This window comes from Ciona robusta, chromosome 4 (genome assembly GCF_009617815.1).
Source record: "Ciona robusta chromosome 4, ASM961781v2".
Taxonomy (NCBI): Eukaryota; Metazoa; Chordata; class Ascidiacea; order Phlebobranchia; family Cionidae; genus Ciona; species Ciona robusta.
In genome coordinates, this window is record NC_143238.1 from 2,693,346 (window position 1) to 2,708,521 (window position 15,176).

Below are 15,176 nucleotides of genomic sequence, written 5' to 3' on the forward strand. Positions count from 1 at the left end.
TTCGTTAATAATTTACTGCGCTGGTTACAGGTGGAGCTATAAGAACGTCCGTATTCGAAATAAGTGCCTAATGTAATATTGAAAGTAAAAACAAGGGAGAGACTGTTCAAGGACGTGTATCATAAGGAGTGAACCTTGGCAAAACAGGCAGAGTTTTAGATTACACTCTGTGTTTTAGTTCTATGTTAATTTATCGGTTCAGCAAAACTTACAAAAGCGTAATCCTTTAACAGAATTAAAGCTAGTGATGTATGTTAACGTATTTGGTATTATCAGTGTAAAAATTGTGTACGTACAATACTGCGTAAATGTATTACAGTATTGACGCATTTAGGGCAAACGACTTGTTAAACTGTTTGCCAAATTAATCAGTATTATGACCATTAAAGCGCTGTGTGCGCGTACATTTGCGCGTGTACATGTTTTTTAAACCTGGTTGTTTTAGAATAGGCCTGTAATGGCGCTTGTTTGATATTATATACGGGTTTATTATTACAATTACTTCAGTTTAAGAACGAATCGTTAGTAATTATTGCTTCTCGTGATATAATCCGCCGCGGTTGAAACGAGGTCATTGAATAGGGTTTAATAACAGTACTGAAGATTTAAGAGTATTATGCCTTTCAGACGTTTAGTATTGTACATGTACTGCGTTTATTATTTGTAAACTGAACTGTTTGAGAAAACTACAATATGGTGATTCGTATATACTGGGCCAGTGTGACCGGCAATCGCAAGGTAAGTCAGTTACTGTACTTTGCACAACGCTTTTGAAGTTTTAGAGAACTACCGTTTTGTCTGGCCGTTCAAAATAATTGAATAGAAAACCAAATTCGATTTGTTGTGGCGGCTTAATAAATACAATACATTGACGGCGTTTGAAATAGGAGCAAAAAACTGTATTGTGATAGACTTGAACGTCTTGTTTGCTGGAGTTTAACACTGGCTGATAAACAATTTATCACTGTTTGTTTTTCGCTCGTGTCAGTTTACTTCTTTACGTCAATGGGGTGTGTTTTGTGCCAGTTTTGAAGGAGAATACAGATAACACACAATAGGTCTAGTTATAATCCATACAATACGTTAAATAAAACTGAAAATAAAAACCTAAACAGTTTTCTTACAACAAATTCATTCCATACTCAATTTGCAATAAAGCAACGATCCAGTTATGCAATATCTCGCAATGATCAAGTATGCATTATTTACAACGTGGGTTTACTCTCGTTAATATTTCATTGAGGATAAACTAATCTTTTCAACGGTAGTGCCAGTGCTCTAGGTAGAGAACTGCAATTAAAGTTTTGATATACCAATTCACAAATTTATGCAACATGTTTAAAGTATAGTAGGGTGGGAGAGGATGGAACACTTTTTCATTCTGTTTTCTTGTCCAATTCGGTAGCTATTTTCTCGTCCCATCTGGTAGTAAACCAAGAACATTCAAAGAATTATAAAACGATATCCTCACGACTCTCATAAACCGTTGTTGATCGTTTAAAATACGATCAGGATATTTAGATAGTATGTACTAAAGGTGTCCCATCTTACCCCACAGCACTATACAGTTTATAAGACGTATATGTCAAAATACAACTCCAAAAGTAAAATAGATACACAGCTAAGCAATAATACACGAGCTTTTAAACCACGCTGTTTGGATAAGAGCACTTGAACGTCAGCGTTCTATTTATTTTCAAACCAGCTCTCTGCCAATAGCTGGTAGTCTGAACGCTGGTAGTTAAATTTTATTTCACAGTTACTGCCTATATTTCGCATTTGTCCTATGGTATAGCGTTATAGGCTTTAATGGTTAAAATCAAATGACTTACACGTTATATAATACTGTGGGGCAAGTTTGGATACTGTTAGCACCCAAATCCCATATTTCCTGATCTTTTTTTGAACAATTAACAACGCTCTTTTAGAGTGTTGTCAGGTTACGGTTATATAATTCTGTAACTTTTCTTGTTTTCCTTAAAAATGGGACGGAAAAGATGAATAAACGTGTCCTATCTTACCCAACCCTATACTACTATTAGAAGCGCATATATTTTTATACGAAATCTTAAAAGCGCAAAAAAACGGGCAAAACTTGATTGTTTTTAATATATTTAATCTTTAATTCTTATGCAACGAATTTCACCTTATGAACACCAATTGACATTTGTAGATTGTTACAAGCATCATGCATGCCCAAAATTTCACCGTAGCACGTATACATAAAGGAATTTCACATATTCCTACAATACATAATACATACTCCCTAGGCGCCTGTGTCGAACAGTGTTGCCCATTAAATTACAAACATACACAGTCTTCACTACGAGCGAAATAATCTGGAAACACAGTTCCAATATTTCGATCTATTGTTTTGGAAACGCGTTGAACCCGGGAGGCCATTAAACTGACGTCATATTGATTATGTTTCAAATATTGGAGACTTATAACACGGACGAACGATTTTCTTTGCTATTGTACATTGAACTTACACACAAAATAGTATAGTGGGGTAAGTTTGGACATGTTTTTATTCTTATTTCTTGTCCCATTTGGTAGTAAACGTAGAATTCCTACAGAATTATATTACCGTAGTCCCGCAACTCTAAAAATAGCGACGTTAATTGTAAAAAAGGATCAGAAATATGGGTTTTAGGTGCCAACAGTATCTCCTTTTCCCCCACAGTTACTAGATTAAAACAAACTTAATACTTCGTTTTAAATAGTAATCAGAGCGGAAATATTGTATTCGGATTTTGTAAAATCGGATTTGGTGATCACGTGACATACAACCCATGCAGCATACGACCGGTCAAAGGTTGGCGCCTTTATAATAAACTGGTACAATAAACCTTTGGGTAGTGAGAAACGCACTTCCTGTGGAAATGGTCGCTTGAATCATAACAGTCCCGCCAAGCTTTTGTATGATAGTGTTGTATTATTTATATAGGAAGTACGATTTGAGACAGGTTTTAATTTAAGGTAAAGAGAATTGTACACAAATTTCTATATGAAGTTGGGTTAAAACATGGACCGCTTACTTCAAGCGCGACTGGTACAACAACGAACCTATGTTACGTCATGTTCACCCATTGTTTATAGGTAGACGGCGAGCAGACGCGACTACGGAACATAATTGAAAGTCTGAAGCTTGAATCGCAGTGGGTGGACATTACAACTGACCCGTTGATCAAGCAAAAGATGCGAGACGAATGTGGTAATCAGCGGGCGATGCCACCACAGATTTTTAATGATGAAAAATACTTAGGGGTAAGTGGCTATTCTTTAATTATTAGGAAAATATTTGATTTTAAACTTTGTGTAAAAAAACTAAATGGTCTTACCGTTTTCTATAATCTTATATATAGTAGGGTGGGGGAGATAGGACACATTTTCATTCAATTTCCCCTCCATTTGTTAGAAAAAGAGAACATTCAAAGAAGTATGAAATTATATCCTCACGACTTCTCTAGACCGTTGTTAATTGTTTAAAACACGATCAGGATATTTGGATATCATGCGCTAAATGTGTTCCACCCTCCCCCACCCTACTATACATCTTGGCAAAAACATGAGCACTTTACTTATTAAAAGGAGGACACAGAATTTTTAATGATCATTTCTGCGAAACCCAAAACCACAGCGTAGGCCGCAACTCTGTTTTCATATACGCCAACACAGCTTTGAATTCATATATTCCAATACCATAGTACCAGGCGAATAAAGTTCCGATCTTCAGTTGGTTTAGTGAAGTGGTTTTCGTTTAATAACTGGGTCATAACAAGTGCCTGTCATCGTACACATTTATTACCCAAACCAATACCACTGAACGTAGTTAATCGATTAATATATAGTTGGATGGGGAAAGATGGGACATCTTTAGCACATAATATTTAAATATCCTGATCGTTTTTAAACAATTAACAACGGTCTATGGAAGTCGCGAGGATACAGTTTTACAATTCTTTAATTGTTTTTTTGTTTACTACCAAATGGGACGGGAAAACAGAATAAAAAGGTGTCTCATCTTTCCCCACCCTATTATACATACAAAATAACTGACCGATGGATTTTGCTTTTCAGAGCGTAGAAGATATGGAAATATTTATTGAGGAAAAGCGGTCGCAAGATTTTTTCAACGGAAATTCTGTTACCCTAACTGACGGTCCTACTATGGCCCATGACGTCACGAATGACGTCACTTCGGAGGTATTCACGCATAACCGGAATAATTCCAACGGTGCTTCACCGACCTCTAGTATAGAAAACGAGCCCATAGTGGCTTATAAAGCTAGAGAACAGGAAAGCGAAGTCAAAAGCTATCTGCCGCCACCTAGAAAGAACGTTCTCGCCGCTGTCGGCGCCTTTGAGTCGCTTAAGGATGCCCCGCCTAAAACTGAGACAACAAAAGTCATTTTTACAAAATCAAAGCAGAGTACAGAACACCCCATTGCCACAGACGAGGAACGAAAACGTCGAATTCTTGGCCTTTCGTCGCGTGATAACTCAGAGATACCGAGTTCAAAACCAGCCTCATTCAACGGCGAACGGTCGGTAAACAAGATACCGGTCGCTACGTAAAACTGCTTGGTGAAATTTTGTTGTAGTTTTCTATTCTAGTGTATTTACTGTGGAGCAAAATACCAAGATATAAGAACTTTTGTTGCAGCGTTGAGTTATCATGGTTTCGCAAGTTGCAGCCGTGTTTTGAACTGGTCCGCTCCTTATTTTGCTAGTATAGTAGGGTGGGGGGAGATAAGACACCTTTTCATTCCATTTTCTTTTCTTATATGAAGGTAAACAAAGTACATATTTTTTTTGAAAAGTTCCGAAAGACTGGGATATAGGGATATTATGGGCTGAAGGTGTCCAATCTCCCCTCATTGGACTATACAATTACTCTTACATTCGCTGCCGAAATCTCATGCAGTATACAAGTCATAACGTTGTGTTTGCTTTCATCGTGTTTGTATTTAGATAAAAAAATCAAAAATATGAAAAACTTATTTTTCCCAAATTTTTGCGTTATTTGTCAAGGCGACATTGTGTAGCGATTTTTCTACTTTTTAATATTTGATTTTGCGTACTATGTATGTGCTTGCAAATAAAGTGTGAATTCAATACGATGCAAATTTTGTAGGACCTTTTGTAAAGCCACGCTTCGTTTCCAGACAACTACATTTTGCGTCGCTAATTATTCCACGTAAAACGAAGCAATATAAATAATGTATTGAGCTGTTTTTCGTCATACAATAAAGTCACTGTATTATTTATAGATCATATGAAATTACAACAACATAATGCACAAGTAACAGGGTACTACCAGGGGCCTATTAGAACATCACAACACTGAAAATATAAACTCAAAACTATTACTCAGTCGTTTGTTCGCAACCAACTTTTTCCAAACTATTGCCAATCACCCAAACTTCATTTCGCCGATTTAATAGTCGAAACGGGCTGTCATAACCCGCACAAACGTAAGTCGAATTATCGGTCATTTCTTCGGTTACTCCATGCCGCTGGAGGTCGCTACGAAGCGCTTTGATCTCGCGTTGATAATCTGCTTCCTTGGCGAACCCACTAAACACTCTGCGCGCATAAAAGAAAGTCTATGTACAAGAAGACACACAAGTCTTAAACAATACGTAAAGAAGCTACTAAAAGAGAACCATGACATGCATGCCCGCAACATGCATTTGATTTAACATGCAAAATCTTTTTGTCCGTAAAACTAAATGTTTACACATTTTGCCCGAAACACAAGTTCTGTTATAAAATTAGTACCACGAATAGCTTACGGCTGCAGCTATCTGACTTGAACTACAAACCATTGAAATACAAGCAATTGCGACTACAGAAAAATTACGAGCCGTGTAACAACAAGCTGTACAAGACAAATACATTAAAGTGCCTTGACACTTAATTAAAACTACGCATATGAACCGTGACATATACTAAGAATTACCAGGTACCTTGCATAGATTGTAACGTCTTCTCTTGTTTGAGTAAATACATTTGGGTTGTTGGGTTCGGGCGGCGAATTCTGGTGATCGGTTGGGACATAAAATGAAGTTACGAAATCAGATTTGCCCTCTTCTGGTTTCTGAATGGTGACTGGTACCGTCATTGAAATCTTGTCACCTGAAAAAACGAAATCGATTCGGAAACCTAATTAATAAAAAACAAAAATATGTGAAACAATTGATTTTTTTCTAAATAGAAATATGATATGTCTAAAGCGGTATTTGGCAGAAACTGAATATGTTTATTTTTACAAAAGCTACGTCGGATACTATCTTTCGTAACCATATTAGTTGTTACATGCGTTCATTTTTTTAAAAAACGACGGGTTTCCTGTGAAGCGTTTCCATGTGAAGTATACTGACCTATATATAGAAGAAGGACAACCATGTACTTTATATATAGTAGGATGGGGGAAGATGAAAACCTTTTCGTTCTCTTTTCTGGTCCCAATTTATTTGATATTAAACGAAAAGAACATTCAAAGAATTATTACACCGCCTCCTTGCGATTCCCATGGACCGTTGTTAATTGTTTATAAAACACATCAAGATATTTGGATATTATGTGCTAAAGTGTCCCGTCTTTCCCCACAGTACTATACTATTTTTAGCATAAATTCAATTCAACATGTATATACAGGTCGCCTTTAGGTAAGTCGACAGCTTACTTGTTGCATTTTCACCACGAATGTAGTTAAAAAGTGAACGAAACGCGCTTCTTCCAGCGCCATAGTGGTCCTCTGATGTAGTTTTAGTGCTTGTCCACTTTGCTCTTTTATAATGGCGAACTTGGTATGACCCATCCTATAAAAGGCATCGTAAAACTCTTTGGCAAATATATAGTGACGTGAGGTGTTATAGGACATAGGACATGTTTTTATTCTCTTTCCCTGACCCCATTTGGTAGTAAACAAAAGAATGAATGTTTACAGAATTCTAAAACAAACAAAGAATGTTACAGAATTCTATAACCGTCTTAATGCTCTAAAAGAGAGTCGCGAATTTAAGAAATACAACTATAGGAAACATCCGATCCTACTCCACGGTGTTACCGCAACAAGTGCTATATATGATTCGTTTCTATATTCAAAACGCAACACGGTTTAGCCATGTTGTAACACCACATGCCCTAATCACGATTTACAGTATTACACGCATATAGATAATTAAATAAAACACCGGTGGATTGACATCATATATATATATTTACCTCTGGCTGATTATCTGCTAAAACGAACTCCGGTTGTTGGTATCCGTTATACTGTCCACTTTCAAAGCTTGGTTGGTTGCCCATTGCAATCTTCCTACGCAAAAACTCTGTTACTATTCTACGCTGAATCGTGTTTGCTGTTAAAATTTTACAGATGGCTGCTGTAAACGGAAAGGAAAATTGATTACCGTGACATCAGTATGCACTGTACAATGTTTCTCATGGCAAGCAACTGACACAGGAACTGTTACCAATCTACACTAAACCGTGCTTGGCTGTTAAAACCCTTTAAGAGCGTTTAAAATGCTACAAATGACTGTTGCTGTAAATGCAAACGAAAAACGTTGATTGTATAGTAGCACTACGCCCTGTACACTTAGCACTCGGCAGGCCAATTATTATAATTGCTTGCAGCCGAGATGGATCTCACTCAAATGCTGACTTGTATCATATGCGCTATTGTCAATACACAGTCGAGGAATACATCTAAACTGCTCAGAAAATAGGAGAAAATATATTATAATGACCATTATTCGCGTCAATAGGCCTCTGATTTTCTAAACTGATTGGTTATATTCTTAGTCTATATGTATTGTATTGAGTAGGTCACTGCAAATTTTCCTTAGATTTAAGCGTACAGTTATCCTGAGCAAACAAAACACGCCATCGCACAACCTTTACTGTTAGTTACGTAACACTCAGTGTTATGTAACAGTCGCGTATACGTCATTATAAAATGGCTTCCTTTTGTGGTCGGTCACATACGCTACCGTATTGTTCAAATCAAACGGATCCAAAAAGCTACAGTTTGTGTTTATTTATTATTCACAGATTCGCTTTAATTTAAACACAACAAAAACTGGTTGAACAATTGAACGTGAAGTATAGGCAGTATATCATTTAAGTCCAACAACACCTAACGTAAAACAGCAGTATAATATCAAAAGCAACGTATATAAAACTATATTAAGAATTCTCTGAAAATGTAAATTAAATGAGAACCGGGGATACGTAATTTGTTAAATGCATGACGTAAATAAAATTTGTTTTATTGTGAGAATTTCTTTGTTAGATGTTTAAATTACCGAAGACAGTTATTATGCCATATTTCAAATAAAAAATAGTTTATAGTAGGTTGGGGTAAAATGGGACGTTTTTTTCCACTTTTTCTTGCTCTTTTTTTTAACAAAGAATATTTACACCTTTACAGAATTAAATACCCGTAACACCGCTACTCTAAAAAAGCGTTGTTAATTATTCAAAAAAAAAACACAATCAGCAAACATAGGATTCAGATGCTATAAAAATCCCATCTTACCCCACAGTTTTATATATATATATATTACTGAAAATGCCTTTATGTCCTATTTCAAATCAAAATATCTTTAATACCTAAATTTAGCAGGTATTTTACCAATACCAAAAAAAGGATGAATAAACGTTTGGAAAACGCTAAGCGTTAGTAACTCGAGTGACTGGCCCAGAAAACTCAACGTTACCAGCGCTGGTGTGGGAGGTACGAGCTTGGGAGGTACTGTTGGCATCACTAGTACGGAGATACTTTTTAAGACAGGGGGCTACATAACCAATCCACATAGGAAAGGTTTGTGAGTATGCAGTCAGTAAATGTACTAGCACTATAATGCTTAGCAGTATATGTTTGACGTAGGTGTACTTTGTAGTGTGTACAATCAAAATCAGGTAACAAAGAAAGGAAACGACGACGCATATCGTCATCATTAATGCTAAACGCTTAATCAGCGGGATGGTGGATTTTTCGTTAATACCACTTGACAGCATGTTTCTTCTGTGCATATACAGCGGGTAAATGAAATAAAACAGTAAACATCCTTGGCCCAAAGCTGTAGTTGTACCGACAATGGCCCATTTTACGACTCCAGTGCCGAAGGAGCCAACTTTTAAGCAGCCTTTTTCAAATGTTTTGTACGGCTGCGTTGCAAGGAACACGCCAATGTAAACTGCGATCATAACCTGTATCACTGCACAGGTACCGAAGGCAAAGTACCTTAACTTTTTGGGAATGTTCGAGGATACAACAGGATTCATATAGAATGCACTGAGCATGCGAAGCCACAGAACCAAATACGTCGACATGACAGCCAAACCGAACGTCACTACAAGAACTTTTTCGTAGTAATAGCAATACGGTTCGTAGATTGAGCTAATCATTGGGATTTGCACTGCATTGAACACCAAGCAGCATAAACCGCATAACATACACATTGCGTGTAATATCCGGCTGAATACTAACTCTTTACCTAAAGGTGAAAATAAGTGTATTAATATGGGAGTCTTAAGTCAACGGTGTTATAATTCTTTGAATGTACTTTGCTTATAACCAATTGAGATGAAAAAGAATGAAAATGTGTCCAATCTAGCCCTACCCTACTATATAATATTGTTGGGTAAAATAGGATATTGTTAGCACTTAAATATATTTCATTATACTATAGTGTTTTAATTGATTAACAACGCCTTTTAGAAGTCGTAAAGATGCGGTTTTGTTTAATTCTGTTAATTCCTTGTTTAATACAAAATGGGACAAGAAAATAGGATAAAAATCCCCATTTTTAGGAAAAAAAAACAAAAAACCCATCTCACCCAACCAAATACACACCACCAACAAAATAAACTGATAACATCATTCATCCATCAAGACAAAGTTTAAATCCGACCTGTTTTTGTGTTGAGTTGAAAAATCCCGCAGCATAACATGGCAATTGTAAAATACATTACAACAACGCACATGAATATTGCTAAGATTTCTGCTGCCAGCCACTCGGAATAAATCCAAGTATCATGCAGACTGCTGGTCGTGACTGTTAAGCTCTTTACACCTGTTACGTTGCTGCTGCGAGAAGTCGGTACGGTGGTCATCATTTCGACTTATTTAAAACAGTTTTTTTTTGTATAAAGTTACACCTGCAAACTGGTAAATACATTTTTATTTTATAAATGTATAAGTTATACAGTAGGGTGCTGGGGGAAGATTAGACACATTTTAATTTTCTCGTCCCATTTAGTAGCAAACAAAGAACATTTAAAGAAATATAAAACTATATCTCCACGACTCCCATACACTGTTGTTAATTGTTTAAAACACAATAAGGATATTTGGATATTATGTGCTAAATGTGTCCCATCTTCCCCACCCTCTATATATAATATAACCTGTCAAGATCCTTAATAAACTAAACTGCGATGTAAACAACACTTAGCTTTAAAACATAGTAATCTGTCTAAACTGGGAGGCGTATAATTAATCTTACATTGCTATATGCGATACTTTTTAAAACGTCGACAGGCAGTTCTGTATTACGTCACCTCAAAAGAGAAAATTACCGGATGTTCGGAGCAATTATGTCTATAGAGTCTAGACAATCAATCTACTGCCATAACAAACTTACAAAAACAAATATAAAACGTAAGGTAGCACCTTCATATAAAAAACTAAAGTTTTTTAATAAAAACAAACTTTTAAATTTATGGTAGAGTGGGGTAAGATGGGACACCATTGCAGATAATATTCAAACATCCTGATGATCGTGTTTTTAAACGTTTAACAACGGTCTATGGGAATCGTGAGGTTTTATAATTTCTTGAATGTCCTTTGTTTACTACCAAATGGGACGAGAAATTGAATAAAAAGGTGTCCTATCTCCCCCCACCCTACTATATAATAAGAGCGAAATTTAGGGGTCAGCGTTTCGTGCGCATGTGCAATACTGCCAACTATTCAAAACCTACAAATACATGCCGTACATTAATTAAAAACTAAAAAAATAATATCTACATAGTCTAACACTTGATAGCGTTATAAACAACCCTTTCTGCCTGTATATTTTTAATAGGACCTATATAGGGTACATTGTGCTATTTTGCTGCGTTACATTATTTCCTATATACGCTACATTAGGCCAAGAACTTTATTAAATACATTGCCACGACAGTATGTTGGGCTGTCTAACTATACAAGAACGATAATGTGTTTTTCATCTATCCTTGCTATTTCTATGTAACATGTGTTCAGTACAAGCATAGTTTAAATATAACCAGTATTTCGAGAATTCTTCCGGGGTGCACTTATAGGCATAACATGCGTATATATGTCCGTGACACAGCACATATTCCGCTATATATATTGTTATGGGGTAAGATAGAACACCCTTAGCACTTTTATCCTAAATGTCCGAATCGTGTTTTTAACAATTACCAACTCAATTTAAAAACCGTGAAGATACCGTTATATACAATTCTTAAATTAAATGTTCGCTGTTTGCTACCAAAAAACATGTATATTGCCACAACATAAGTTATATACGACATTTTAATATTGACGCGTGGCCAATCCTCTTATAAAAATAGCCTATTAGAAAGTTGCAAACAGCTTTAATCTGCGTGTGTAAATTTTATCAATTCGGACTATAATAGTTTATCATTATGCGGCAGTATCATTTTTTTAAACAAAAGTTCTCGTGAAGAGTTGTAAGCACTTCGTGTTACAACGTAAGTATGGTATATACGTGTTTTAACCAACTGGAAAACACACACATTTAAATTACGATAACGGTCTAAGCACAATTCAAAATAATAAAAAAACACTTATACAGTAGGATGGGGGAAGATGGGACACATTTTAACTCTATTTTCTCGTCCCATATAGTAGTAAACAAAGAACATTTAAAGAAATGAGAAACTATGTCCCCATGAGTCTCAAAGACCGCTGTTAGTTGTTTAAAACACGATCAGGATATCTGGATATTATGTGCTAAAGGTGTCCCATCTCCCCCCACCCTACTATATAATGTAGGTTGGGACAAATGAAACGCATTTTCATTACTTTTTTCGTCTTATTCTGTAAAATAACAAGGAATTTTTATACAAAAAAAAATAACCGTAGCACCGCGACTCTAAAAGAGAATTGTTAACTGTCCAATATACAAGCATGAAATATTAGTATTAGTAACGGTATATCATCTGATACCCCATATGGATACGCTATTAACAAAGCTACCTCTTACATTTACAGCATTCGTAAACGTCCTCAGTATACACTAGCTCAGTAAAAATTACGACCTTAAATAACCAATGGTACGTAACAAAAAAAATTGGGACCATGAATTGGTGATATTTACCACAGCCATGTTATGTTTATACAATACTGGGAAAAGTGTGGGAAATCTAAAAATTTTGTTGACGTGATTTTTGCTGAATTATCACAACTGTCTGACCCCTTAAATGAATTATACTTTGCTAAAACTGTCCATATTCAGTCTGTAGTCACAGTACGCAACAAGCAATAAATTGAAACACAAATAATTTTTTCGAAATAATTTATTTATAATACTGTAAAAATCGGAAAATGCCAAAAATTGATTAAACACAAAATAAATCATGTTATGCTGGAAACACGTTTCACGGAACTAACCAGACGCGGCAGTGTTCCAGCAGAACTGCTCACTGTACTGATCGAGCGTTGTAGGTCGGTTTCAAAGAAGCATGTTGGAGTCATAACCCTTTTCCAGTCGGTGAAAGAATATAACAGTGCGGATAGGTGTACAAGTAGGTTTACGTTTAGCGCTAAGTGAGATAGGAACACCATTGGGCTTTTGTAAACAATGACAACGCTGTAGCAAACGACATTTATTACAACGCATACTGCCATTGTAATGGCTAATTGCTTCACTAACGGCATGGCGTTATTTTGCTCAATTCCCTGAGTTAGCATTCGTCGACGGTGCATGTAGATTGGGTATATAAAGTAGAACAAAAGGGATGCCTGGCACACAAATGTTGTAAGTGCTACGATCCCCCATTTTGTACCAACATCAATTGTCTTATCAACAGCACAACCAGTTGGGTTCCATCTGTACCTTAGCGGCGACAGAAATAGCCCAGTAGAAGCGGCGGCTCCGATTAAAAGTACTACAAATGTCACCCTACTGAATATATGCAGCCATCGTCCTATGTTTTCCTTCAGCACCGGGTCTAAGTAGAACGTAGTCAACATTCGAACCCAAAACACGCCGTACGTGCTCAGTATACCAAGGCCAAAAAAGATCACCCTCAAACTTTCGTATACTGGACAGTAACCCATCGGCAATCGGACCACGAATGGCATTTGAACCACATTAAAACTCAGTACAGAAAATCCACCAAGAATGCTTAACACTTTCATCAATATGTTGTATTTGCGGCGGTAAACCTGATCGGCTGTAAAACATAAGTATATTTACATTACTCTTAAAAACTGGTTTCTGGCAAAAAAAGCTTGTTATAGCTGCTTGTGTTTGATAGCTTTTTATTTCTAGTATATAACAACAACCGTAGAATATACGTTACGTTATTTACAGAATACAGTTCCGTATATACAAGTTTTAAATAAAATAACCAAATATACAACCAATTTACATTTTAGTTCTTTTCGAATTGAATAAATAATCATTGAAATTGTGACGTAAAGAACCAGCGGTGCAGCTGCGAAAGCAAGTACGAGAGATGCAACTTTTTCGCTATCCCACGTACCAATAGAATCAGTTTGATTATTTTCCATTGCACTTATTTAAACAGCAATTGCATTGGTATACCTATTTAAAACCTTATTCTACCCTGAATAAAAAGTATCATTAGAAACAGTACTCTGGCTTGGTTAGTGCATATTTTAGTACATAAGCGCATATTTTCTTGCTAAAGTTAGGTAACCATCTTATGACAAACTTTCACACGCATCAGTCGCTTAATTTAGTTGTCAACAGCAGAGGGGTGAAACGGCCGACTATATTACTTCCTCAGCAGTGACGCATTGCTAGCACCTATTGCTTTCAATCGATTAAATCATTTTGTGCATATACATATTTAATGTCGAAACTATGCAGTGTTGTGTACGTATGACACAGTATCTAAATTTGGACAACTATAGATCTGCTATGCACAACAGACATGTGCATTATTTTACTTACAGTTGCATGTAAATTCAATTCTACGCTTCACAGTATAAAATGGTAAATATATACGCATTTTTTGCATCCAACGGGTTCACTCTATAGTCTATACATTCAAATTAGAACAGTAATCGAACGGTCGGTTAAAAACGTGTACTTAAAAACATGTGTGTTTTTGAACGTGTGATATGTATGATGCGTGCAGATATTTTAATTGCAAAAAAGTTTAGTTTGCTTTTCTTTGTATACGCTTATGTTTTAAAGTTAACATGCGGGAGAACATTTTAAGGAGAAATGCAAGCAGAGATATAGTACTAAGATGGAATGGCATTCGCATGTGAATCCAATGTTTATTGATCGTCTTTTGGACAATTAACAACATTCTTTTGGAGCTGTAAAAACTTTTAGAGCTAAAAAAATTTTCTTTGTTTCCGACCAAATGGAACAAAAAAAGGAATGAAAATCAACCTGCCCAACCCACTTTATCAATTGCGTGACTGTTTGAGCCACTGACTTATATATAGATGTGGGAAAAGGCTTATGCAATGAAGGACAGGCAGTCTGCAACCAAGAGTTATAGATAAGCTGTCACCAACCCGATATAGGTCCTCTAAAAAGGTCAGTCTATAGTAAAAGTTCTTTTCTCCGAACGCCAACAACTGCCATACTATATACTTCATTTAAACTCAAGTCTATGGCTGCAACTCTTCTGAGAAGTAATAGGCAAGACCGGTTGAATCAAAATGAACACCTGAACAAGTAATAGGCAAGACCGGTTGAATCAAAATGAATTCTGAATGGTATTATTATACGACCACTGGTCAGTCTTAATGGCAAAATTCACTCGCGTACAGGCACTAGCCTTATACCCCTAGTGACTCATCAAAGGTTGCAATACCTGATATCACGGTCGTGTTGAATTTGCTCCTATGTACGGACCAACATTTACCGTTCAAAAAACCTGCGGTCGTTTATTTT

The 15,176-nt window shown here is 36.2% G+C and overlaps 4 protein-coding genes across 4 annotated transcripts; 1 reads left to right on the forward strand and 3 right to left on the reverse strand.

Moving 5' to 3' along the window:
* The first annotated feature begins 580 nt into the window (after window positions 1–580).
* LOC149736585 (uncharacterized) lies at window positions 581–5,121 on the forward strand. The gene is made up of 3 exons (XM_089877485.1): window positions 581–738; window positions 3,103–3,270; window positions 4,084–5,121. Exons 1-3 carry the CDS (start codon window positions 694–696, stop codon window positions 4,579–4,581), a joined length of 711 nt encoding a protein of 236 aa, XP_089733611.1. The 5' UTR covers window positions 581–693; the 3' UTR covers window positions 4,582–5,121.
* An 88-nt stretch (window positions 5,122–5,209) lies between these two features.
* On the reverse strand, window positions 5,210–7,475 carry LOC149736586 (heme-binding protein 2-like). The gene is made up of 4 exons (XM_089877488.1): window positions 7,237–7,475; window positions 6,695–6,830; window positions 5,976–6,144; window positions 5,210–5,592 (listed from the first exon to the last, which is right to left on the reverse strand). Exons 1-4 carry the CDS (start codon window positions 7,318–7,320, stop codon window positions 5,373–5,375), a joined length of 609 nt encoding a protein of 202 aa, XP_089733614.1. The 5' UTR covers window positions 7,321–7,475; the 3' UTR covers window positions 5,210–5,372.
* Window positions 7,476–8,038: 563 nt separating this feature from the next.
* On the reverse strand, window positions 8,039–10,391 carry LOC149736587 (uncharacterized). The gene is made up of 2 exons (XM_089877484.1): window positions 9,933–10,391; window positions 8,039–9,515 (listed from the first exon to the last, which is right to left on the reverse strand). Exons 1-2 carry the CDS (start codon window positions 10,135–10,137, stop codon window positions 8,689–8,691), a joined length of 1,032 nt encoding a protein of 343 aa, XP_089733610.1. The 5' UTR covers window positions 10,138–10,391; the 3' UTR covers window positions 8,039–8,688.
* A 2,182-nt stretch (window positions 10,392–12,573) lies between these two features.
* LOC149736588 (uncharacterized) lies at window positions 12,574–13,943 on the reverse strand. Its single transcript, XM_089875924.1, has 2 exons — window positions 13,669–13,943; window positions 12,574–13,470 (listed from the first exon to the last, which is right to left on the reverse strand). Exons 1-2 carry the CDS (start codon window positions 13,808–13,810, stop codon window positions 12,650–12,652), a joined length of 963 nt encoding a protein of 320 aa, XP_089732050.1. The 5' UTR covers window positions 13,811–13,943; the 3' UTR covers window positions 12,574–12,649.
* Window positions 13,944–15,176: the final 1,233 nt, after the last annotated feature.

What these genes read in the sequence shown, in the direction of transcription:
- LOC149736585 (XM_089877485.1), top strand. Translation starts at nt 694, where the DNA reads ATGGTGATTCGTATATACTGGGCCAGTGTGACCGGCAATCGCAAG. An exon ending in GTGTGACCGGCAATCGCAAG is followed by an intron (nt 739 to 3,102) that starts GTAAGTCAGTTA and finishes CATTGTTTATAG; the next exon opens with GTAGACGGCGAGCAGACGCG. An exon ending in ATGATGAAAAATACTTAGGG is followed by an intron (nt 3,271 to 4,083) that starts GTAAGTGGCTAT and finishes TTTGCTTTTCAG; the next exon opens with AGCGTAGAAGATATGGAAAT.
- LOC149736588 (XM_089875924.1), bottom strand. Translation starts at nt 13,810, where the DNA reads ATGGAAAATAATCAAACTGATTCTATTGGTACGTGGGATAGCGAAAAA. An exon ending in AATTCGAAAAGAACTAAAAT is followed by an intron (nt 13,471 to 13,668) that starts GTAAATTGGTTG and finishes TATGTTTTACAG; the next exon opens with CCGATCAGGTTTACCGCCGC.
- LOC149736587 (XM_089877484.1), bottom strand. Translation starts at nt 10,137, where the DNA reads ATGATGACCACCGTACCGACTTCTCGCAGCAGCAACGTAACAGGTGTA. An exon ending in TCAACTCAACACAAAAACAG is followed by an intron (nt 9,516 to 9,932) that starts GTCGGATTTAAA and finishes TTTCACCTTTAG; the next exon opens with GTAAAGAGTTAGTATTCAGC.
- LOC149736586 (XM_089877488.1), bottom strand. Translation starts at nt 7,320, where the DNA reads ATGGGCAACCAACCAAGCTTTGAAAGTGGACAGTATAACGGATACCAA. An exon ending in TCGTGGTGAAAATGCAACAA is followed by an intron (nt 6,145 to 6,694) that starts GTAAGCTGTCGA and finishes TCGTTTTTTCAG; the next exon opens with GTGACAAGATTTCAATGACG. An exon ending in GACGTTACAATCTATGCAAG is followed by an intron (nt 5,593 to 5,975) that starts GTACCTGGTAAT and finishes TTATGCGCGCAG; the next exon opens with AGTGTTTAGTGGGTTCGCCA.